Source organism: Acomys russatus, chromosome 13 (assembly GCF_903995435.1).
Source record: "Acomys russatus chromosome 13, mAcoRus1.1, whole genome shotgun sequence".
Taxonomy (NCBI): Eukaryota; Metazoa; Chordata; class Mammalia; order Rodentia; family Muridae; genus Acomys; species Acomys russatus.
Genome location: NC_067149.1, coordinates 45,919,843 through 45,944,927, shown reverse-complemented (window position 1 = coordinate 45,944,927; position 25,085 = coordinate 45,919,843). Strand labels below are relative to the sequence as shown.

Below are 25,085 nucleotides of genomic sequence, written 5' to 3'. Positions count from 1 at the left end.
CGGAAGTGGACAGTATGGACTTCACAGCCAGTTGCCATCCACAGAGTGGCATGGTTGTGTTGTTCCCTGTTAAATTAAGAGCTTCCAAGAACACAGGCTGCTTTTCCATCTTGCCCACTATTTGAGTGGGTTCCAAGCAGAGTTCCCAGCATGGAGCACGCCTTGCCTGCCACTGGAGCAGATCCTACAAGCAGTCTCGAGCAGTGCCTGCTCACAGCCAAGGTTTCCTGAAGCCGAAACATCCAGAGGAGTAGACTCCAAAGACCCACCTCTCCCCCAGACTGCTTCCCGGTGACTGGAGGAATGTTTGGAGATGGCTTCCTGTCCCCATCAGCCCCTACTTAGGAAGAGTGAAGTGGGCTTCTAGATCCCACATAAAGGGAGATGTTGGAGGCACTGTTCCAGGGGGGTGGAGCAGGGAAACCAAGAGCCAAAGAAGCAAGGGATGGAAAGTGAAGTAGTTAACACATGATAAAGGGGAAGGCGGGGCCTGAGAATAAAGCTGGAATGAGGTCTCAGGATTCCCAATAAACATGGAGCGAATGTGATTTCATTATTAAATCCAAGGAAGACCTCGCAGGGAATAGACCTCTAGTTCACACATGGATGGAGGAAGAGAGGGGCTGGATTCTATGTCTATATATGACTTTCCGTTTATATATCCTTACTTGCAGAAATGCTGCCAATTCTGTGGCTTAGAAATTGTTGTCTTCTCTTTAGGACTTCCTTATTGAAACAAATACATTGGAGGAAATCCTTGTTTTAAATAGCACGGCTCTAGTTTTTGAAATGTCTAAAAGATTATACTATGAGATTTTTACCAGTTCTTTTCAGTTCAGAAACAAAATGTGTGTGTGTGTGTGTGTGAGAGAGAGAGAGAGAGAGAGAGAGAGAGAGAGTAAAAGCTGCTTGTGTGCTTGTGTGTATCACACATGAGTGAAAAAGTGTTTTCCTGTGTGTGGATGCATGCACACACCTTCACATGCACATGGAGGACAGGGGTCAACCTCAGATACCATCCCAAAGGATCCATCCACCTTGAATTTTTTATACAGGGTCTTTCACTGGGGCCTGGGACTGACTGATCAGGCTGGCTAGCCAGGCAGCTGTAGGGATCTGCCTGTCTCCACTTGCGCACCACTGGGATTACAAGTGCTTGCTGCACAGGCGCCTTACCAACCGAGCTGATGCCAGCATCCCTATTCCCTATCAGCCATGGATCACTTGGAGATGATGCTGGCTGCATTGTGGGGACCACTCAGTGAGTGACACATCACTCTGCAGCAGCTGAGCAAACCTGAGCGAAGCCATCAGTCAACTTTCCTAAGAAAAGATACAGAGCCACGGAGAGGTAGAAGAATTAGAGGTTGGAAGATGACAGAGAGAGGGCATTAGTCAGGAGAGTTTCCCTTAAAAGATTAGAGAAAATTAAGTAAACTATGTATAAAGTAAACTCTACATAAACAGACTCCAGTTACTCTTACCAGCTAGCCAGCCATAATTGAAAGATCTGCTCTCTCAGGCACTGTTGTTGGCACTAGTGATAAAACAATGAACAAAGCAGTTAAACCCCTGCCTCTTGCCTCCGTAGAAGTAATGCTCTAATGGGGGCGGAGAATAGACTGACTAGTGGGTGAGTGGTGAGTGGTGAGAGGGGCCGGCAGTCATGGCGTACTCTACTGAGAAGGGTATGGAAAGGAAGGTTTGAAGGTCAAACGGGCAAGCACAGCTATCTGGGAAGGGATCTCTCCAGGAAGAGGGAAGGGTGACTTAAAGGAAGGGAAGGATCATGGCTGGTATATCTGGGAGCAGAAAGGAGCCCCATGCAGTTGGGTCTTAGGGCAGAGGTGAGGCAGGAAGTGGTGGAGAGCTGGGAGATGACCCTGTGGTTGTGACATGAGAATCTGAGTCTGAGCTGGAAATAAGCCAAGAGCCCGCTGGAGCTATTGAGGAGAGAAGTGGTGAGTCTGGCATGCGGTTAAGAGGATCCCTGTGGCCACCAGGGCAGAGGCTAGCCGAGAGGGAACTTCCTAGAGATGAGGGTGGATATGATAATCCAAGATGACATCATTTGCTGAAAGGTAAAATACGGGGCATGAGAGAGAAAAGTGGAGAATATCCCAAGTCGATGTAAGAACGGAATTGCCATTTACTGCATAAGGAAAAGGGCCAATTAGGGCAAGGATGTGAAGAAAGGCAACTCGGACCTCTAGGTTTGAAGGAAATGCCCATGAAATGTGCAGAAGGAAATGTTGAGTAGGTAACTGGCAAGAAAAAGCTCTGCCCCTGTGCTGTAATGTGGGGTAGGGTGGGGGGCTCAGCGAGATAGAGAAGGCACTGAACCACGTTTGTCTGCATGAAATCACTAGGGAAAGAGTGACTGGAGATGATGTAAGGCCAAGAACTGAGGCCAAGGTTTGAAAGCTGGCCAATAAAAAAGAACCAGCTAGACAAATTTGCAAAGTGAGACGGGAGGGCTAGCGGGAAACCAGAGGGAGAAGGTCGGTACTGCTGGAAGACCAGTGAGGTGAGGCTGGAAATAGTGTCAGGAAATGTTGGCCAAAGCCTGAGGGTCAGTCATTCTAATTCTTCAGCTCTTGGGTTCTTCATCCCCCTAGGATGGCCTTAAGCATGTCTGCAGGCATCCTCTTCAGCTGGCATGGTTTAGCGGCCAGAGATCTAAAGACTCAAGCCTTCACAATGCCATAGAGAAGGGAGGAGGAGACTCACAATTAACACAGAGTACCTGTAGCCCAAACAGGACCATATCTGCACCCCAGTCCCTAATTGTTTCCCCATTTGTAGCCATGTCAGCCCCAGGCCTTGCCACAGCAACTGCTCGTAGACAGCCTTGGCGTGACAACGCAGTAGATACTGAAGAGCCGTCCCAAGACTACATAGGGAAAGACACAAGAAAGGGCAGCTTCCCTGTGAGGCAACTGTCTTGGTTTCCAAGTTCCTCTTCTATCTGGTAAAGACTAGGACAGAAATAAGATCTAACCATCCTGCTGGCTGCCTCTAGCCTGCCTCTAGGCTTCAGAGAGATACCCCTTCCCAAGGCATCCATTAAAGACTATTGCTGATGCACGTGGCTCATTGTCATTGGCAGAGATGCCCTGCTCCAATGACACAGTTCATTTTACAGGTCCAGTCTGTATTCTGATAGAAGGCTGATTGGAGGGAAATCTGAATATAAAGGGATGGGGAGCCGGAAATATGGCTCAGCAGGTGAAAATGCTTGCCGTGGACGCTTGACAACCAGGGTTCTACCTCTGAAACCCACATAATGGCTTGGAAGGAGAAAAACAACTCCACAAAGTTGTCCTCTGACCTTCACGCACATGCTGTGTCACGTGCACCCCTTCTACATGTAAGCTAATGAGCACAGTTTTTTAAAAAGAGAGATGGGAATTTCTTCTCGTCAAGACAAAAAAAAAAAAGTGTATCCTTTTAAGTATCTACTCATATGGGAATTCCTTTCTTGATCACTAAGACAACTTAAGTGCCCACCCAGCCTTCTGAAGCTAACTGTAAGACACATATGTATTTGGATGAGCAGGTAAAGGTGGACACACAGCAGAACCATACTAGAGCTTCCACACAAATAGGGAAGATTAAATATTTGTACAAGTGGTAGTTGGTAATGTGACTCTGTAGAGTCACTTTGCCATCATCATTAACCCGCAGAACCATGTGCCTGCTGTGTGCCCTGCAGGACTCCAAATAATGCATTATTGAAAGACAGAAATTTGAGGGCCTAGGAGAGCTGCAGGTTGCCCACAAAGAGCCCCATGTGGCTTGCAAACATAATCTGAATATCATTGGTTTACATTAGGTATGAGTCAAGGACATGTACATAGTTATTTGATCCTGGAACAATTCTTTTTTTTTTTTTAATCAGTATAGTCAGCATTTCGCTGGATCTAGCTTATGTCCAGTGCTATTCCCATGGCTCTCCTAGTGACAGGGGTCCTTGAAGGGACATCCCACTTCCGCGTTTCTTTGCTCCTCTCTACTGAGCACTCTGAAGTCAGCATGCCCTAGAAGCCACCCTGTCCTCACACTGCTCCCAGGAGACACACAGGCTCCTGTCAAGCCAGAGGCAGGACCTCTAGCCCCAGCAATTCCACTGAGAACCCTAAGCTCCCACAAAGTTTCCTTCAGAATTGGGTAATAAAATGGGGGCCCCAGATGGGACACCACTTCCTGGACTAACTATTGGAGAGAGAAGTTAGCTCTCTAATTCTGTGTCTCACACAGCCACAGTGTATGGGTGGGCTCTGGTGAGGTCCTCTGGGCAGGCCAAAACCAAAGAATCTGCCCAGATACCCTACAAGGGGAAACTGTAAGGCAAGGCTTTAGCCTTCTATTCCATCATGGATAAAAAGCATTTGAGACTCGTGTCATAGTCATTGCCCAGACTGACAGAAACTCTTCCTGCTGCAGATCTGCAGGACTCACCAGACGGATAAGTAGTCTGGGGCATGGGGGATGGGTTGAGATGGTGGCACATTTACTCTAGGTTGGCTTTGAACTCCTGATCCTCCTGCTTCTACCTCCCAAGTACTGAGATAACAGGTGTTTGCCACTTTGCCCAGCTTACGTAAAAACTGTGATAAGTTAAATATCTATAGTTTCCAAAAACATATACTTGAATTCTGATAATTTTCTTTTGGGTTTTTGTTGTTGTTGTTGTTGTTGTTGTTGTTGTTTTACACACACACACACACACACACACACACACACACACACACACACACACACACACACACACCACATGCACACCAGAACACCAGGCACAGGACGAAAAGAAATCAAGGGTCCATCTTTCACCAGACGGTTCATTACCATCTCCCTGTATTTATTAGTGTTCACTGAGGTCAGCTGGGTCCAGCTAGAGTGGAGGCTTGTGAATCGCCTGTGCCCAGCAGAGGCCGAGGGTGGACAGATGCCAGGCATGAAAGTCAGTCATGGCAGAGGGTCCCTGTGGCCAAGTCCCCAGTTTACTCTGCTCTTCTTATGCATGGATAGGGAAGTTAGGGGTCAGGCGCTACTGAAGAGGCAGTGTGCCTGTGTCACCCCCCCCCCCCAACACACACAGCCTGGGAGATTCTGTGCTTTACTGAAAGCTGTATCACTTTGTGTAGAGCCTGCAGAGGGTGTAAGATCATTTATATATACCAATGATTTCCACAGTCCCTTCACTAGTCTCGGGAATTCAGTGTCCTTCTCCATTGCAATGCAATGGATATAGCAATGCAAGAATAACCCTCATCCTGGGGAGGTGCTTTCCACCCTTCACTGAAGAGCTGTTGACAGTTGATAGTTGCTGGGTGCAAATCTTTCTTTTTCCGGTGTGCAGCCATTGGGTAGCTTTCCCGTGTTGCAGTGGGTGGCCCCACACCCATACGCATATGGGCTATGCTTATTAGACTTAATGGGTTATCCAAAAATAAGACATGGAATTGTGAGGGGAACATGTTGGTGGTCTTTAGAGGGGAGGAATGGTGGATAGATATGTTCATGTTTCATTGTATGCACGTATAAACATTTCAAGAATAAATAAAAATTATATATATAGTATATATGTGTGTGTTTATAAATGTATATGATATCCATCATATATACATACACATATATGTGTATATACATATATATGTCAGTGTGTATGCATACACATTTTCATCTTCTAACAGGAGTTTGGGTCCCAACACTGTTGGAACCCCAACTGGTAGGAGACCGAGGAAACAGGAAGCTTGTCCCTTCAGGCCCCACTCAATAATCAATCTGCAACTTGACTCTCCCATGCTCCTTTGGTGGTGGAATGAGGGAAAAGAGCAACTGTTAAAAACAAACAAACCCTCCTAGCTCTGGTGATCTGCTCCCATGCTCTTGGGTGAAATATATTAGCTTTAGCCGTAGGCCGCTGGGTCAGACCTGGAGTGGTCACACTAGTCTGCTGGACCTCTGAGGCATTCAAGAAAGTCTTAACTCCTGCCATCCCTAGACTTCTGGAATTACATTGGGGGGAATCTCTGCATGCCAGTCTGTACCCCGAAAAGTCTCTTCATTCTTTCTTCCAAAGATCCAATACACACCCTGACTTCTCTACATGGGAAGTTAAAAGGCCCCGCCAGGCACTTAACTTTAAACCCGCCTCTCTTGGCTCCTGCTGTTCTGAGCATCTCTGCTGACTGCCATCCCCCACCCCTCCCCCAGCCCGGTATACAGCTGCATGGTACTTCCTGAGTGTGCCTTGTGTCTGTTGCTGTCCATCCTTTTCTAAGAACTTCTGTAGGCCCAGCACTAGCAAAGAGCTCGGAGGAGCATGGGTGGACAGGAAATACTGGTTGAAAGGGGGAGGGGATAGGAAGTAAGAGTAAGGACTTGGGGTCTGTCTAGTCATTCCGTCAGATCTGAAATGACAGCAGGCAAGATTTGGTCCAGCTGAGAGTACATAAGGAATCAGATATATAAATTGATTTTTCACCCTCCATTCTTTATCTGGCAGCCTTTCTTTTACACTTCTCTGAGAGGGCAAGACTATTCCATAATGTTTGTCTTCGCATGCTTACCTTTTCTCCCTTTCTTCTTCAAATATGTGAAGGTTGGGTTCTGGAGTTAGCTCTCCCTTTTCACTCTGTCTCGGGAACACCAGCTAGCCAGCCAAGAATAGCTGTTGGCAAGTGGCCAAGAGACTAGTGCGTATAAAGCCCCATGGCTTCTTTGGATCCAGACACTGAAGGCATTTAAGGCTAGAAAAGGCTGATCCCGCTTCCTTCAGAGAGGCTGAAGTTTGGTTTCATCCACCATGTGGTCTTCCACATAATACTCATTTCATTCACTAGCTTGTGAAGGAGATTGATTTATAGAGTGAATGTTATCGCCAGCTGAGACCTAATGAGGTCTCCACTATACCTCCTGGATGGAGTGGAAAGCAACCATTTTGGTAATAAATAGAGAACAGCATCTAATTTGCAAATTCCTCTTTCCGTAGCTAAGTTTAATCTGATCAGTGAGACTAAAGGGAATTCTTGATAGCCCCAAAATTATTTTCCATGTCTTAATCTGCCCAGGAAACTTCACTCCTGGTGGAAATGGCATATTGCTCTGGCAATAGTCAGGGATGGCATTTGTCATTAGACTAACCCAGTTGTTGCATATTGAAAAATACACTCTGATTATAATCTACTTAAAACCAGACTGGAGCCGTAGCCGTGCATCGCCCTGTTCCTGGTTCCTAGACTCTAAATCTCTTTCTAGTTAAAACACAGAAATCTGTGGTAGTCTTATTCCAAGATGTCAGCTTGACCTCGCTGATTAGCTGGCAAAGCCAGATGGCCCACAGCGGAGCCCAGATGGTGGTCACAGAGAACTCTTCTGACACTATACAGATCAGGCTAGAAGAGTAGAGCCCGGTCTCTGCCACAGCCATGGCTCAGCTTAAGGTTAACAAAAGAAAAAGAACCCAAGCCCACTGTGGTGGCACCCTTGGGAGCCTGAGTCAAGAGGACTCAGAGTCAAAGCTATAGACAGACCTTGTTTCAGAAACAAAAACAAAAAAATGCAAGAGGCACAATGGAGAGCCGGAGAAGCCTTCTTTCTCCTGCTGTGCTCACATCTTCATGTTAGCCAAAGTCTGAGACTTTTTGCAGTCTTCTCACAAGGCTTATCCAGGATGAGACCGTGCCATGGGGGAGTTTCTGTCAGCACACCACAGGAACTTTCCGAACAGTTCATGGTAAGAAGACAGCAGAGATGGATGCACATGAGAAACAGCCAACTCCCAACGGACCAGGCAGCTGCAGTGATGCTCAGGGACTTCCCTGAGACATGTGCCGTGGCCACTAAGTGCTCAGATTCCTGCTGCCCTTTGAGACATGATTCCTGCGATTCTTTATGCCATCCTTCACTCTGTTTTTGTACTGCCCAGTAGGCATAGTGTCCAGTGTCCACTGTTGTTTTTAATTAGTGTGACTGACAGCCATGATTAATTAAACCCATCTTAGGTTTACTCTCTTTAATCCTCACCAAGCCCTCCCAGAGTGGTGGGATTATCTCTCCATTTTCAGTGGAAAAGGTCAGGTTCAGCTCCTTTGCTTGAGAATGGGTGGTTGCTTAAAGGAGGCACACACCACACTGGTGTCCCGGAGGTGTATAACCCTGGACCTCAAATCCACTCTCCACATCTCTCTCTGGTTGAGACAGAGCAAGGAGGCCCATGAGAAAGTCCTAGAGAGCAAGTCAGGAGCCTTGTTTTCTGACTTTGGTATGAACTAGCTAAGTGTCCTCACACAACCCCTCCCTTCCCCGTCCCTGAACCTCAGTTTCCTGCTCTGTAAAGTAACACACAGATCAGCATCTCTTTGGGCTTTCCAACTCTCTTAATGACCACTCTGGTGCCGGACACCTCTTTGAGCCCACTGTTCCAGAATGGATGTAAGGCTCGCCTAGGGAGGAAACGGTGCTAATTTGTAGAGGACCACTGTCCCCTTCCTGGCTAGGTGTCAGGTGGCTGCTAAGAGGAAAGTGCTAGGTAGTAAAGAGCCAGAACAGTCTCTTCATCCTTAGCTGAGGTCTGTAGCTCTGTAGCTTCCCTGTGCTGGTCTGGGGGGCTGTGGGTGCAACACTGCTGGTGGCACTGCTAATTATCTTTGCGTGGGTGATTACTCACTCTAATTGCTTTGCTTTCTCTCTCCTTCTCAACTACCTCATGCTTCTGCTAGCAGCTATACTTTTGGAAGTATCTCCTGCCTTTCCCCCATTGGTCAGTTTCCCCATCGCCCCTCCTGCCTCCGACTATGCTGTTACAATAGCCTGTGGTTGCTGCTGCTGCAGCTCCACATTCCTGTTGTGGTTATAGAGTGCTAGGCCAGCCCCTCCCTGCCCCCCCCCACCATTGTCCAGTCTCTCTATGCCTGACCACTCCCATCCTTCCACGCTTGTAGCCAGTTATTATTACTCCCAAAATGCAAGGGAGCTGGCTAAATTTGCCCAAGGAGCCCCTGGTGCTGTTACACAGCTCACTAACATCTGTCTGCCCCCCCTATCCACAAGACTGACCCTGCCCTCCCTTCCTGGAAGTCCCACACACCATGACCAGGACTCTATCCTGTGATGACTTGGTCTCAGATACAGACTTCTGGCTTCAAAGCTTCTCTGCTTCCCGTCTTCTGTCTTGGCTCTGTCATGGAAGAATGACAGAGTCATCAAATACAGAACCCTTACTGTTTTCCTGGTTAGAGGAAACAATTCATCAAGTGTACACAGTGGCTAAGAGGAGATTTGGCACATGATCTACCTGCCTTCAAATTCCTCCATCCATGCCTTCTTTGAACAAGTGATAGAATTTCAAGCCTCAGTTGCCTCATCTATAAAATGGGCCCCTGTAATACCTCACTCATGGTGTTCTTAGTTCATACTTGTGAAACATGAATGAGAGGCTATTCACAGAGAAAATACTCAAAAACCAGGCACTAGGATTAAGACAGAAGCTGCCATCTTACACACTGCTGAGGGGCAAAGCCTAAAATAGACACATGATGTGACATAAGATACCCCTGGGCCTAGCTAGCAAGGGATCAGGGGCACACGTCTTTTTTCTTTTTTCATATCATGCCAGATGGGTGACACATTGTGTTAAGCCTAGGAAGAACTTTATGCTTAAAGTAACTGGGTTCACAGAGGAGCCCTGCAAAAGGGCCACTTTGCCTGTGTGCAGAGGATCTGTGCCACATCCCTGTGGGCTGCAGATGAGCTGTGCCTGGACCTGTCACCCCATTGTGGGAAAGGAAAGGAGGGGCATACACCCACATTCAGCTGCTTGTCAGGTGTAGCTGAAACCCCCTTCCTGCTCCTCCTGTTCCACTCACTCTCCCACAGCCCCAATCCCATCATGGTAGAAAGGAATTTTCTGTTTGGAGTTCTGGGTGCTTGTAACGCGCTGGGATCATGGCAGCGTTGGCTTTCTTAGGGTTGTAGCTACAGACCCAAGGCAGCCATTTATACCTCCTCCCAGGTAGCAGCAGCCATCATGGTGATGATGGTGCACCAAACCTGTATTGCGCCTTTTTAATAAATAGAGCCTCTTTGTTTGAATTCTTAATATTTAATCTTGCTTTATAATTGCCTTGCTGGCTTGAGAACAGCCTGGTATTAGTTGCTTATGTGGCGGAAGCTAAGCTGAGCTGACAAGAAGTGATTGAGAAGGTTCTGGAAGTGGTGGTACTTTTTCCTGTGACCTTCCTAGTTGGGCAGGCTGTTGTCACTTGGTTCCCCTTTGTGTGTCTCTTCTCTCTCACCGCCTCCATCCTCTTTTCTTTGTAACCTTGGGCTCTTCCTACCCATACTTTCCTTAGAAAGCCTTTCATTAATTGCCTAGATGAATCCACCCGCATAAGAGACGAGGTGCACAGGATTATAGCTCATCATGAAATGCATCAGTGCTCTGGAACTAGGTAGTGTCCAAGGACAAAAGTACCTTGATGTGTCCCAGACTCATGGCACTGGGCGTGGCAGAACCTGGATTTCAAGTTGGGCGCAAACTGGCACAGCGAGAGATCTCTGGCTATGCATTTGTTTGGCAATCATAGAAATCTGTGAAAGAAAAGGCCATCACATGGTATATGCTGCCGCTCATCCCAAGAATCACTAGAATGGCATCCACAGCCAGGACATCCTCCTCCTTCCCTTCCAAACTATGCAGCCCTGTACCATAGTGAGCCACCAGTTATCTGCACAGTGTGGACATGAGCAAGCTGTCTGCGCCTTATCTGATGTGGCTGTAAGCCCTGGATTCATTCTCTGCCATGCACCGGCTTCCCCCTCAGGCACGTATCTTCCACTGGTTTGTCACTGGAGATTGATGTCCTTACACGGCACCCTAGGAGCACATCTGTCAGGACCTCCCAGAGAGTGCTTTTAGACAGCTGGTTTAAGGAGATTTTGATAAAAATGAAGTCAAGGTACAAGAAGGTGGGGCAGGGGATTCAGGACATCAGAGCAGTACCCTAAAGTACCAGTAGGGGAGCTGTTTCTATAGGCCTGCATGTACAAAGAGAGAGTGCTTCCTAGCAGCAGGGAGAGCAGCTGTGTGGAGAGGGCTATGTGGTCAGACCCGTGGCTGTTGGCATCAAACTACAACCAGTGCAGCCTATGCCCAGGAGTAGCAGATGGGACCTGAGCACCAGCTCCTCTGAACTACCCACAGCCCCTTGCTAGTGCTTCCCACTGGCCAGCCTCAGAAAAAGACTCTTTGATATGGTCTTACAAAGCCCCTGGAGTCCACTGCACAAGGGACACATAGGTAGCATATAAGAGAAACCTGACAACTGTGGCAGTCCCGAACATTGCTTCTATGGTTCCATACAATCAGACTATGAGGGGCTGGAGAGATGGCTCAGTGGTTAAGAACACTGTCTGCTCTTCCAGAGGTCCTGACTTTGATTCCCAGCAACTACATGGTGGCTTACAACCATCTATACCGTAACCTGATGCCTTCTTCTGGCATGCAACTGTACAGGCAGATAGAGCACTCATACATAAAATAAATAAATAAATCTTTTTTTAAAAAAATCAGACTAGGAGTTCAAAGAATTCCAAGATTAAGTCCCGAAGCTTGAGAAAGTTTGGATTACTCAAGGAGACAAATCTAACACTTAGGAAATAGAAAACTTTTTTTTTTTTTTTAAGTTTAAAAGTGATTGGTAATACTAGAGAGTTGTTTATGTCAGTAATCATTTTTACAAAGTTCTTTTTACAAATATTATTTTACTTAACCCATACCAAAATGTCTTTAAGGAATAATATCATGGTCTTTCTGTGGAGGTAGAAATGTGAGTTCAGGAAGGCTGAATAACTTTCCTGAAGCCATGTGGTTGGTAGAGGGTGAGACAGACACTGGCACTGGCACAGACAGTAAGTTCTACTTAGTTTAGTTTTGTAAGCGATACAGGTTCTCTGACAGGTGAGAAGGAAAGACTCTGGGTGATAGATGGTTCTGGAAGCCACCAGAGGCTAGAACTCGGCTTCCAAGAGCGAGCGAGCGAGTAGATAGGGGATCAGCACTGCCTGTGGTAGTCCAGCCAGCCAATGTCCCTGGCTTTGCAGGCCCTACAGTGCCCACTGCAGGTTTCTCGGCTCTGCTCTCTAAAGCGAAGTGACCAGGAAACAGTATCCAGAGACTGCTGCTGCCAGGACCCAGTAAAACTTTATTCACAGCACAAGCGGTAGGCTAGACCTGGCTTTAAAGCAGTAGTTTACAGACCTACAGATATGTAATGAAGGGACCAGACCCTCCCAGGAGAAGGGTGCTATATAATGAGCCGTGTGGGCAGAAGCCCAGCAGGCTGGGAGGCAGCGCACCTGGCAACAGTGGTGAGGCAGCTCCTCCTTCCTGGAGAATTCTTCAGGGTGGAGGTGGGTAGCATTGCAGCCTCAGCTGCCTAATGAAGTCCTGCTGACTTCAATGACAGAAACAGATTGTCTTTCTGACCCGGAGGCTGGAATCTGAGATCAAGGTGTAGGGAATGCTGGCTCCTCTGAGGCTGCGAGGGAGGAGCCCATTGTCAGCCTCTCTCCTTGACTTATAAGCATTGTCTTTACTTTGTTTCTTCCCATGATCTCTCTCGCTCTCTCTGTCTCTCTGTCTCTGACTCTCTGTCTCTCTGTCTCTCTCTGTCTCTCTCTCTCTCTCTCTCTCTCTCTCTCTCTCTCTCTCTCTCTCTCTCTCTCTCTCTCTCTCGCGCTCTCTCTCTCTCTCTCTCCCCCTGCCCCCCTGTGTCCAAAACCTTTGTTTTATTAGGATGCAAATCTGTTAGGTGCTATACCTTGTGACCTCATTTTAATTAAATTACGTGTTTAAAGACCCTGTCTCCTAAAACAGTCCATTCTGGTTAAGAGGGTTTTAAATATCAGCATGTGAGCTTCAGGGGACATAACCCATAGCAAATGAGATGGCCAAGTTAAAGGGAGTAGTCTGTGAGGCACGGCACTAGGGATTCTTTTGTGTGCTAGCCATACTGTCATCAGTGCTTTGAGGAAATAAATGCTAGATATACCATTTTTAATATAAAAACGTAATAAAATTGGCATCTGGCCAAGTAAATGGCAAGGCTCTATATAGGAGTGGATGGATCTGAGCCATTACGACCCAGCAGGCTGAATGCCAAGAGTCACCCGGGACTCCTGCCAGCATCTTGCCTCATGGGGAAATCCAGGGTGGTGTCCGAACCCCTTCAGCCTCTGCCAGTAATGTCCATGTTGGTGTGGCAACTAACCCTTTATGAACAGGGAAGGTAAAGGGTTGCAGCTAGCAGGTGAGCTCTCTGAGGCTGGATAATGGCCTAACAGCTACACTGCAAAGTAAAGACAATATTTTTCTTTGCAAGTTTCATGAAAACCTAGTCATCCCTCCTCATGTCATATGAAGACCTTAGAATACCCCCACACCTTGGACAAAGTCAGAGTTGTTTGGGGGTCCCAAAGGTTTCAGAACTCGGCATATTTCATCTTTCTCCCCAAATTCCTTTCACACCCTCTGCTGCTTCTTAGGTGGTGAGAATATATCTGAGACAGGGCCAGCCCTGATGTCTTCTGTGTGACTGTTTCTCCATGTGTCCCTCCCAAGCCTTGAGGTTGGGAAAGAAGAAAGAAAAGGGAGGAACTCTCCCTAAAAAAGGGCCTTTCCATTTCTTTTGCTAAGTGACCATGCTGACATTTTCCTTTACCAAAACACAAGTTACTTTGATTCTCAAACCTTTGTCAATCCCCTCTGAGTAATTCTGAGGATTCATTTGTCTGTCTTTCGATGCATATGTATATGTGTGTGTGTGTGTGTGTGTGTGTGTGTGTGTGTGTGTGTGTGTGTGTGTGTGTACATACATACATACATACATACATACAGTGTTGATGTTGTGATGGCTGAACAAAGTTGATTCACTGGTGCAGTCTGGATCAGCTCTGCCACTTGGGGATTTGTTTCCTGAAGGTCTATCCAGAGGTGAGCTGTGCTTTTATGGGGAGTTGGCTTCTTGAAGGGGAACATGAGGTCCATGAGCTTTAAGCATCCCTGTTGAAGGATAGTCCAATTGAATCCCTGTTGCCCATAACTGCAGAAAGGCTGCAGATGAGCTGCACCACCTCACTACAAAGACAATGCATGGTGTCTCATGGTGGAGGCCCAGAAGTTCAGTGGATAAATTTTCAGAGGGTTTCAAAACCCAAACATGCCAGGGAGCACCAGTCTGAGCAACACTTAGATCTAACTAACATACCTCCCCAGAGCTATATAAGCGTGTGGTTTCCACATTATCTCATGGGGAAATTATATGTGGAGATGATTGTAATTCATTACAATTCCCACAGCATCCACACAGGTGTTCTCCACGCAAGCTGAGGAGAGACAACAATTGTGCACCTCTCCTGAGACACAGAAACAGACAGCCAAGTGCCATTCAAGGAAGAGTGGCCACTGAGAGTAGCTGTTTAAAAGGATGGAGAGTGAGGACATTCTAACTCATAACAGCTCATAAAATGAGCGTCTCTAGACTTCCATCTGCAAGACATGGTGCGGTATAAACAGCAACTCTCAAATCAGGGCAGGAGCTTCTCTTTCTTCTTAAACAAACAAACAAACAAATAAACAAACCAACAAACACAAACCCCTCCCTGAATCAAGCACTAGAAGTGAGTTGGCTCCCATTTCCCTACATTTTAAAGCAAGATCAAGAATTAAAGCGAGAATGAGAGCCCCGTGATGACTGTGCTTTTAGTGCAGGTGTGAAATAGAGAGAGAGGGCTGTTTATAGCCGAGCCTCCCTACACTCCTGCGGTTAGTGTGAGGGTAGACGGACTCTAGTCTACTGCTCAAAGCTCAAAGACCTGTCAAATAGCAGCAGCATCCAGCGTTTGGCTTGACACGAGAGTGTCACATCTCATTTGGTTTTTGGAAACAACTGTATGAGAACTTTAAAAGCCGTAAGAAGAACTCGATAAATACATGGGTGTTCAGATATAACCAAATGTGTTTGTGTGTATGCTGTTATAGCCTGTGTGTGTATATAAAGGTCAGAGGTCAATCTCAAGTGTCTACTGGGACCTGGACTTTGCCAACTTGGCTAGGATGGCTGGTGAGCAAGGCCCAGGTACCCACTTGCTATGTCTCCCTGTGCCCATCACCATGCCCAGGGTTTGGTGCAGGTGCTGGGGCTCACACTCAGGTCCTCATGCTTGCAAGGCCAACACTGGATGCTCCATCTCCCCAGCCCAATGAAGCAGCTTTGAAAGAAGATGCCAAAGAATGCAACCTAGAGATGAAGGTCATTGTCTGACTTTACCGCTAACAGGAGCTATCGTCGAATGTGGGCCTCTGGGATTTGGGGGAGAAGATCTCAAAACAAAACAAAACAAAACAAAAATAAAGATTTCATAAGAAACCACCCAGAGTTGTCATCGCAAGTGGTGGGTAGCATCACTCTTAGTTATAGCAGCAATGGCTAAAATGAGTTGGATAGCTCCCACTCTTTCTTTTTTAACACATGGGGTCCTACGATGCTGCCAGGGTGGCTGAGCTCCTGAACTTAAAGCATCCTTCATCAGTCTCCCAGCTAGTTAGGAGCCATGGTGCCTGGTTAGGCAATATCTTGTCAACAGCAGTTTGGCAATAAGTTTGAGCCCTTTCTAAGAGGAGCTATACTTCTGAATCCCCACTAATAAGAAATAAAATCACCACTACCAAGCGTATAATCTGAGTTTCAGGACACTAGGATGACAGATGTTGCCTGCTGCACAGCCTTCCCTGCAGTGCATGGGGCCACTTGCCTGTTCCTCTTGTGAGCACACACTTTCTTGTAGGACTGTCCAGTAATGTCCTACCCACATCCACTGTTATTCCTCATTAGTAAGCTGTGGTCAGTACGTGCCCATCGCTTATTTCCAGCAGCTGCCTTTGTAGCTTCCCAGAGGCGTGAGTGTTATCAGGAGAAACAGCCTTTCTGGGGAGTTAGCTAAAGCATTGGCTCTCAGGCCCTCAGGCCATGGCATGGCACAGACTGTCCTGCTTGCATGCAGCAGGAGAGCTTCACTCTTTCCCGTAGCTCCTTCCCCTTCACTTAAGCGCGGACTGGAGAGGAGCCCAAGACTTTCTGTGCACAGGAAATTTAACGCTGATGAAAAGTAGATTCCAAGGGCACCTTAGTTATTCCTCCCAGGTTATTCCTCTTCAAAAGAAAACAATACAAAGTGTGCTGTATATGGATTACGTGCATAGTTCATACAAAATAAAACAAAGTAAGCATTTGTGAAATCCAAAGTAAAGCAGTTGTAATGCTTTGGCTGTAACCAGGACTGAGGCATTGGATAGCCCCTTGCTGAGTGAAACAACAATGACTGAGCTAGACCAGGGGGCAAGTAGATCAATAAACAAGTGATGTCACCCAGGGGTAAGTGGGAAGGAAGGCCTGGAGCCCACTGTCGCTGGCATTAATGGTCCCTGTAAAGGAGAAGCTGAGCCACCTAGCCAGTGGGAGGCGCTAGCTTCATCTTAGGAGCTACCTACTTAAATCTGTAAAAGGGATACCTCCCACTCAGGTGATGAGGGAACAGGACCGGCCTTCTGGGAAGCCTCCTCCCAAAGTCTCCAGCTACATGTGCCAGTGTAGTTGGAAGACTCTTCCTGAGACTGTCATTTGCCTTACCAAGGATCCACCATTTGTTGTGTGTTGTTAATTCATGTGATTTAAAGAGTTTCACCAGGCTTTGTTGTTTTTTCATATGTCTTAGTTTATGCTTTTCATTGTTTTGGTTTTGGGGTTTGTTTTTTGGTTTGGTTTGGTGTGGGTTTTTTGTTTGTTTGTTTGTTTGTTTGTTTGGGGTTTTGTTGTTGTTGTGTTTTTTTTGTTTTGTTTTTTGTGGGTTTTTTTTTTTTTTTTTTTTTTTTTTTTTTTTTTGAGTTAAAAATGTTCTATGTAAAGACTGGGCTGGTTTTTTGTTTTTGTTGTGTTTTGTTTTGTTTTCTCTTGTGCTGATTGCATGTTCTCTGTTGATGTCTTGTCCCCGATCTTGACACTGGCCATCTTGTCTGTGAAAGGAGGCGTTCCAGCGGCCTTGCTTGATCAGAAGAAAGGGAAGTTTGCTTGGTTTAGTCACTCTACAGAAACCCATGGTAATGTCTCCTATGCTTTCTGTGTGTAAACATGTGCCCTGGGAGAATGCTTCTCTTGATGTCTGGTGTGTATACATGTATGTGATCTGTTGGGGTGTGTTGTGTGTGTATGTGTGTGTGTGTGTGTAAGACCACTGACCCTCGTCTTATCCGCTGGATAGAGCCAGCAAACATGACAACCAGCACCAACTGTTCCCTGATAGAAGATGGAGCCATTCCTTTGGATAGTGACAGCCAAAATCAAAGTCACTTAAAATGCAAAATTAGCACTGGTACTGAAAGTGGCTAGACTTTAGATTATATGCTTGCTCTTAAGGCCCAAGCCACTTTCTAATTTTGGTGTTTTTCCAAGCCTAGCACTACCACTTTAACACTGCTCCACTCACATACAAGGGGTTTTATGAGAGCCAAGTGTCACAGAGTCAGGTGGCTTCCTACATATGGTTCAGCCCTTCCAAGAATGAAACCTGTAGAGTTAAAGGGGCCAAGTCACCTTTAGCCACTAAGGATAGCCGCTAAAGAGAAATGAACTGAAAGGCAGAATGTTCCTCACTTTTACAGCTTATTACTTAATATGGATTGTCCACAACTTCTGGAAAACTCTGAGGGTCCCCATTCCCAGTTCCCAATGCTAAGTCATCTCAAATGACTAGTCCCACCCTCAGACCTGGGGCTATGATATGAATGGCAATGCTATAGAACTAGTCAACATTCCAGGCTATTCTGTGCAGTCCAGTTATGTGAGCAGAGCCTGAGTCAGCTTCCCAGTCTTTGACTTACCTAGATGTAGAGGAGAGACTTGGTCAATACTGTAGCAGTCAAGGTGAACATGGGAAAGGGACAGTGCCCAGCCACTAGTCCTTTCTAGGCATACCATGGGACCTTGGCCATCGTACCTACTCTCTAACCCTCACTTTCCTTCCCTGTGAAGGACATGTTAGAGCTGAGTAATTCCATAGTCTCATCCAGCCCTTAATATCCATGAGATGATGCTTGCATTCTTTATTTGAGAAAGAGCCCTAAGTAAAATAGAACTGCTCCCATGGAATGGTCAAAACATAGCAGGTCACAAGGCTTCTGTGTGTGTCTTCCATGTTCTTGAAATGAGTTTCTTCACATCCACCTGACTTGTCTTAAACCAAAAGAGAAGAAATTGAGGAAGGTCCACATCATTAACATTACCATATAAGCAGCGGAAATCCTCCCTGGCCTGTGGTAGTCCATGGAGACTTGTCACTAGTGTCACATTCCCACCAGTTGTAGATGCTGTGCCTGCTAAGAGCTGGGGATTTTTTTTTTTTTTTTTTTTTTTTTTTACTTCCTCTCGGTCTACTCTAGAAGGAGTGTTGGTCCAGGATTCTCTAAGGAGGTATTGGTGAAACTAAGGGACTCACTGTGTGTTTCAGTACCTAGCCCTAATCCCAGCACTTAGGTGGCTAAGACAGGAGGACTGCAAGTTTGAAGCCAATTTGGAATATATCAAAACCCTATATTTTAAAAAAATTAAGAACATAAGGGATTCATATTCACTGAAAGGATGACAGTAGTTCTGAATAATTTTTCAAGCTGAACTTTAATTTCATAGAATAAATACTACTAAAAGATATGGCCTCCTCTAAGCCAGCATGCAGAGTCTAGGCTAGACAACGCCTCTCCTGGAAATTTAGCCTGCTGATGCCTTGGAGTAAGAGGTTGGCCATTGCTTGGGCAGACTGGCTCCTGGAGAATCAGGTAGCTTGTGTCTCTGTCTAGATGGGGTATCAGGGCTTCTGGGAAGGGAGACAGTATCCTGCAGTCTCCCTATGAGCCACACTTAAGAATGATTTTATGGATCCTGCATCTAGACACTTCCATTCCTTGTGTCTGCCATGTTGTGTGAGGCTCAGCACTTGCATTTGGGGCTTAGATGCCTCAAGCCCACCACATCAGATGTGGTCCTCAATGCCATTGTTTTAGAGCTGGTTTGAAAAGAATGAAGCAGGCAGTGTCTTATGGATCTTCTCTCCCTGTGGTCAGTGAGATGCAAGTGGGAAACTTCCAGAGCCTTTCTGAGGCTACAGGGTTGAGGGCAGAGGAAGGATACAGCCTTCTGTCTTACCCAGATGTGTCCTGTAAGGCAAATGGCCTGATCACCAGGGTCCCTCCTGCATTCCCACTCATGTGCAGTGTCCTGGCAACTGATTGACTTCTCTAGCCTGCTGAGGGCAGCACCAGGCCCCACCCTCACAGGCAGGCCAGCAGATGGTACCCAGCCAGCCCTGGGTTAAGATGTTATCAGGCACTAACACTCTTCTCTCCTCTTTCTCTCCCCACCCTCAATTGCCTTCCATGCCCCCTTCACTCACAGTGAGCATGCCCACGAGTGAAACTGAGTCTGTCAACACTGAAAATGTGGCTGGAGGTGACATCGAGGGTGAAAACTGTGGAGCCAGGCTTGCGTGAGTATTTACAGCAATTTTAACACTGAGGTCTTCCTGGCGCAATGCCTGGGAGTCTGGATCGCGGAGTAGAGTGGGATGGCTCCTCGCTGAGGGGCAGGATCAGAACTTTGGTTGACCACCTGTGTTCTATGTGGAGAGAAAAGAGGCCTGGGGTAAGATATAGCCTCATACGTGGTAGTGGGCTCTTCAAGTTGAATTCCATCCTCAGCACTTCTGTAAGGGCAGCCAATCAAGGATGCTGAGCCCTTTTCATCCCACCAGAGGGTAGGGAGTGCTATGATGTCTAGATTTGGGGGGTTTTTTATTCCCTTTCCTCCTCCCTTCTCTTCCTCTTCCTCCTCCTCTTCTTCTTCTTCCTCCTCCTCTTCTTCTTTTTTCTATAACAGCCAGTAGGTCAGGGTCCTGGGTGCTACATGACCACTCTTTCTATTCTGACAAACATGGTCTCAAAGAAAATCACCAGCTAAGAAACTACACTGCAGGTGATGATCATGCTGGTCCTGTGTGGCTCTGACCTGCCCTTCTAATGAAGGGGAGCACTGCCTGGTGTACCACCTAGAACTTCCTTAATGTAGGGCAGAGGTTCTCAATCTTCTAATGCTGTGACCCTTTGTTGTGGTGACCCCAACCATAGAATTAGCTCATTGCTACTTCGTAACAATAATTTTGCTACTGTGATAAGTTGCAATGTAAAGAGCTATAATGCAGGATATCTGACATGCGACCCCCCATGGGGTCATGACCCTCACATTGAGAACCACTGGTTTACATGGTAGCAGTCCTCCCAACTAAGCCTTCTGCCCACTCCTGGCTTCTGAGAGCTTTGACCTGGGTCTTAAGCAAATATGAGAGGTTGTCACAGTCTTGAACACAGAACCGAGTTATCCATGTCAGGAACCCTCACTCCCCTAAAAGAAGGGTGAAAATGTTTCATTAGTAAAATTGGCAAAACTGATTTGATGACTAGTGTCGCAGAAAGCAGAACTGGGGGATAAAGGGTGTGCCCCTTGGCAGCCACATCTAAGCTTGACTTTGAGAGGCAATGACTGCTTTCCCTATGGCCGTGAGAGTGACAGCTATACCCTTGTCTTGGCCACTGGAAGGAACTTTGAACAGAAAGCTCTGAGTAGGATCAGCCCAAATAAAGTGTGCCTCCAAACATTGCATGGGTGGAGCAGTGCCATCCCCTGTGGCATGACTCGCTGCCCTGCTGACCCAGGCTTCTCACAACAGTAGCTGCAGGCAAATCTGAGTATGCCTGTGAGGGAGCCAGAAGAGGGAGGTGGGCAAGGAGCAGAGCAGCGCTGCAGCCAGGTTCCAGGGTACACAGGGACTGTGGCATCACTCTCTCTGACAGTGGCACCAGGGAGTCTGCACTGCAGATTTCTCAGCATTGTTGGGAAGCAATTATTGTCAAAGTGTTGTTAAAATACGGTGCTAATTACATTTGTAAGCAGCACTCCCAGCCTTTCTTCATCTTCTCTCTTTTGGAATTGGACAAAATAAGCACTTGAGCTTCTAGAGGTGGCCCCAGATAGTAATGACCAAGGCAGCCATATGCAACCCATCTAGTCTATTAGTTCTAGGCCTTTCTGCTTGCTAGAAATCAAGGGTGGGGAGTACGGAGAAAAGACCATTGAGGTTATTACAGCACTGGCTGTGGGGCATAGCCCAAGGTATAAACCAGGAGGGACCAGGGAGCTGGCGCTGGGAACTCACTTAACAATGCATTTTAGGAGTACATGATGCTGTGTTGGAAAGCAAGCATGATTACCCCCTGTGGAGGGAAACTAGCATCCACTAGGCTATCTGTCACCTCCTAGGAAGATGTGCTCTCCTGGCTTCGAGAGCTATCCAGAAATGGCTGCTTTTATTCCTAAGCATACCCAGCTTGATGCGCATCTATGCTGCATATAAAAGATAGTACCTTGCCGGAATGAGCGTGCACTTCATCAACTGCTGTCTTTCTCCATCTCCCAGCAAGACAGCCACTGTCGCTATCAGTCAGAGAATTGGCTTGAGAAGAGAAGCAAGCAGAGGGCGGAATGAGAGATCGTTGTCTTATAACCCTGAGTTAAAGGTCTCAAAGTCAGGAAGAGGGCTGCATGTAAGAAGACCAAGACCAGGGTAAAGTGGTTGCTTGGGTGGTAGAGAGTTGTAGGAAAAGAAGAAGAAGAAGAAGAAGAAGAAGAAGAAGAAGAAGAAGAAGAAGAAGAAGAAGAAGAAGAAGAAGAAGAAGAAGAAGAAGAAGAAGAAGAAGAAGAAGAAGTGCAGTGTTACACAATCCAGTGACAAGAGAGGAGAGAAAGGAATGACTCACCAAAACTTGACCGGAGAAGTCGGTAACAAGGATGAAGCCAAATTTGAAGACGGGGTCCAGCCTGAAGGATAAACAGGTGCAGTGTGGACAGCAGGGTGAGGGGTGAGGGGTTCACTTCTGAGTAGAGGTGGAGACTGGCGATCGAGGCCATTGATAAGGGTATAGGACAGAGTTTGCTCAGGGAGGGTTAGGAAGTGGAAGACCAAGGCCGTCCCTTGGGGAAACTGACCCACCGAATAGAAAGAAGCAAGCAAACAGATGGAGACGTGAGAAGGGGGTGTCAGAAAAGCCCTTTCTGTGGACTTTCATGGCAGCACACAGCCTATGACAGGTGGTAGAAATAATTGTCATCCAGTAAAGTGTCCCCAACTCCAAGGAGCTGTGGGAGGAGGTTGACTTGATCAGTCTTGTACTCTTGAAGGATCGCTTTGGCATCAGGGATGATAGGAAAGAGGGTGCTCCACTAATGAAGCAGCTGGTGGCTGCTCAGATGGGATGATGATGGCCTCAGATTGAATTGTAATGTAGGGGTGGAAAGAGTATGTCAATTTTCAGTATGGCCTAGAGCTCACCACTCTAAGGGGCTTGGGTGTATGCTGACTTTAGGAACCAGGATCAGCAAGGGGAGGGTGGAAGTTTGCAAGTGCAGGGTACCCACTGAAGCACTGAGGCCATTCAAAGGGAGAGAGCAAGAGGCTAGGGAAAGGACAGGGTGCCATGGCAACGAAGGGATGGCTTTCGCTGCTGTCAGGGCAGTCTTCAAGGCACTGAGAAGCCAGTGAAACCCAAAAGGCTAAAGGAACTGCAGAGGGTCTGATCATGGGAAGCAGAGTTCCTCCGCCTTGCGAGACGATGGGGAGCTGACATCAGAAGCATTGGGCAGGCCGGTGACCTTGGACAAGCTCCTTTCTCCCAGGAAAGGGACAGAATGGCCTACTGATTCCAACAGAAGCCAAACCAGACACCACCTTATAAGGTTACTTTAAAGGGCCCCACTCCCATCTCTTTGACATACTTGGCTCCGTGTCAGATCGTACATGAATAAGGCATTCTACAGCTTGAGAAATCACACACCAGAGACCCATGTGGCATGAAGACACCCTTCCAGCTCTGCGGGCCTACGGTTGGTTCTGTAAAGACTGTGGAGTCAGAAGCATACTGGTCAGTGATGGGACTCACTGTAAGGTCCCATCATCTTTGGTAGGGTTAGGGTGGATGTTGTAGGAATGGGAAGGATAGCCTGGGAGATACAGTTGGGAAACCTGGGATTGCTAGGTGTGCAGGCCTGGATGTTCTTATGACTGGCACTGTTGATGTGGACTTGGCATCTTTAAATTTTTTGGTTCTTTTTATAATTGAAATGCTCTTTTAAAAAAACCAATTGTGTGAATGTAGGTGGGGAAGTTAGCCACAGTGACCCAGCTAAAGACCTTATATCAATGTCTGCATGGGCATCACCGAGGGTCAAGCTGAACCCTACAAGTCAAGCCTGTCATTTGCCTGGGGTGAATGAGAGGATCCACTACAGCCAAAACCTGGGTTCTGGGAAGGAGGTTTAGGCTGGAAATGGGGAGCAGCTAGGTTTAGCATCCAGCAGCTGGACCTTGTTCAGCTGCGACAAGGTCCAGGATATAGCCCCTCTTATCATAACAGCTGGGGTTCTGCCCAAGCTGTGGAGTTAAGGAAGCTGAGTCAGCACTCTGTCTGACTCCACTAAAGGCAAAATGGGGACAATTCAGAAAAATAGTCTTTCCCACAGCAGGTAGTAAGTGAGCAGTACTCAAAGAAAGAAGCAGCAGCAGAAAGTATAAACAGCTCCTAAGGAGTTCAAATCTTTTCCAAATAATGATAAACACAAAGCAAGTGACTAAGAGGAAGATGGTTTTGGGGAGTGGTCTTTAATTTTTGAATGTCAAAATCAGGAAGGAAATATTTGATCTTCCAGGTTGGTCCTAGAGGTTTAGGTGAGTACCTAGGAACAAACAGTCCCTGCCCAGTGCTGTGTTCCAGAGTCTCGTGTTCTGGCTGGTTATTAACCTCTTCCACTTCCTTACTCTTAACAAGTCCACTTGAGACAGGAAGAAGGAATGGCATACCACATGAATAGGAATGACGGGAAAATCCAGAAACTTTCAAGCTACTCATGTGCGCTGGGTTTGGATACACTGGAGGCTTCTGCTGTTTGGGGGGACTTTAGAGCCTGCACAGATTGCAAACGTCAGTAGGAGGCAGACATGCTAAGGTGTTCAGTGCTCTCTGGCCCGTTTCTCCGCAGTGGGAATAGCTATTCCAAACACCGACTCTATCTCTACTGCCAGGAGACAGAGGGCTGTGAACAGTGGTATTCTATTTCATGACATAAGTCCTGTAGCTGGCTGCGCCTGCATATAGGGAGAACCGAGGAATCAAAGCATCTACTCTGACAAAAAGGTCTGAGCCTAGCTCTTCCAGGACTCACTTGAGCACCATTGCCCCTTTCCTACGTGCAGCCCAGTGAGCACTGCTGTGAGGGCTGAGGAAGTGTGCTTGTATTAAAAGCAGATGGACGTTTTGGATACAGAGAACCTAAAGCTGTCCTCACAGGCTCCTGCTAGCGACAAGAAGCCTTCTGCATGTGAGGTGAAAAGGGTTGGACATCAAGACTTGGAGCCAAGTAGGAAGGACACGAAGCAGTGGCCACAAGTGGACAAGGAAGAATATTCACTCAGCTCTGATCTCCCCTTGTCTCGTATCACAGATTCAGTTCCTTAAGAGAACCGCCAAGTTCCTCAGTCTGAGGCAGGGTGTCGGGGACAGTGTATAAGATCTCACTTTTGCTTGTGACTTAATTGGACTGAGGCTAAGGGTGACATTTGCAGGGAGGCCTCTGAGACTCCACAAGAGAAAAGCCTGGGGCCAACCAGGCAGTCTTAAAGAGCCCTGAGCTCAGCGCATCCTTGCTGCAGAGAGTAACCTGTCTGCCTGTCTCCGTTTAGCAGCCAGCGAACATTTCCTCCCCTGTTAAACTGTGGCTCTAGATAAACACTGCTGTCCTGGGCTCTAGCTCCCTACCCTCACCCCCATATGCTCAGTTAACATGTGATTAAACCCTACAGCCTAGCAGGCAGCCTTGGGGGTGGGAAAAGGTTGTTAGTTAACAGTTCCGAGCAATAAAGGCATTTGC

General features: G+C 47.0%; 1 protein-coding gene across 38 annotated transcripts in view; it reads left to right on the top strand.

Annotated features, from left to right (window-relative positions):
• Cacna1c (calcium voltage-gated channel subunit alpha1 C) overlaps positions 1-25,085 on the top strand; it is a 638,839-nt gene that overhangs the window by 499,563 nt on the left and 114,191 nt on the right. For 22 of the 38 annotated variants that reach the window (XM_051155214.1, XM_051155212.1, XM_051155213.1 and 19 more), the window contains one exon: positions 19,509-19,599. In XM_051155214.1, coding sequence (XP_051011171.1) covers positions 19,509-19,599 — 91 coding nt within the window. Of the gene's footprint in view, positions 1-17,086; positions 17,162-19,508; positions 19,600-25,085 lie in introns of all 38 variants that reach the window. The other 16 variants (XM_051155209.1, XM_051155178.1, XM_051155180.1 and 13 more) reach the window with 1 other exon arrangement.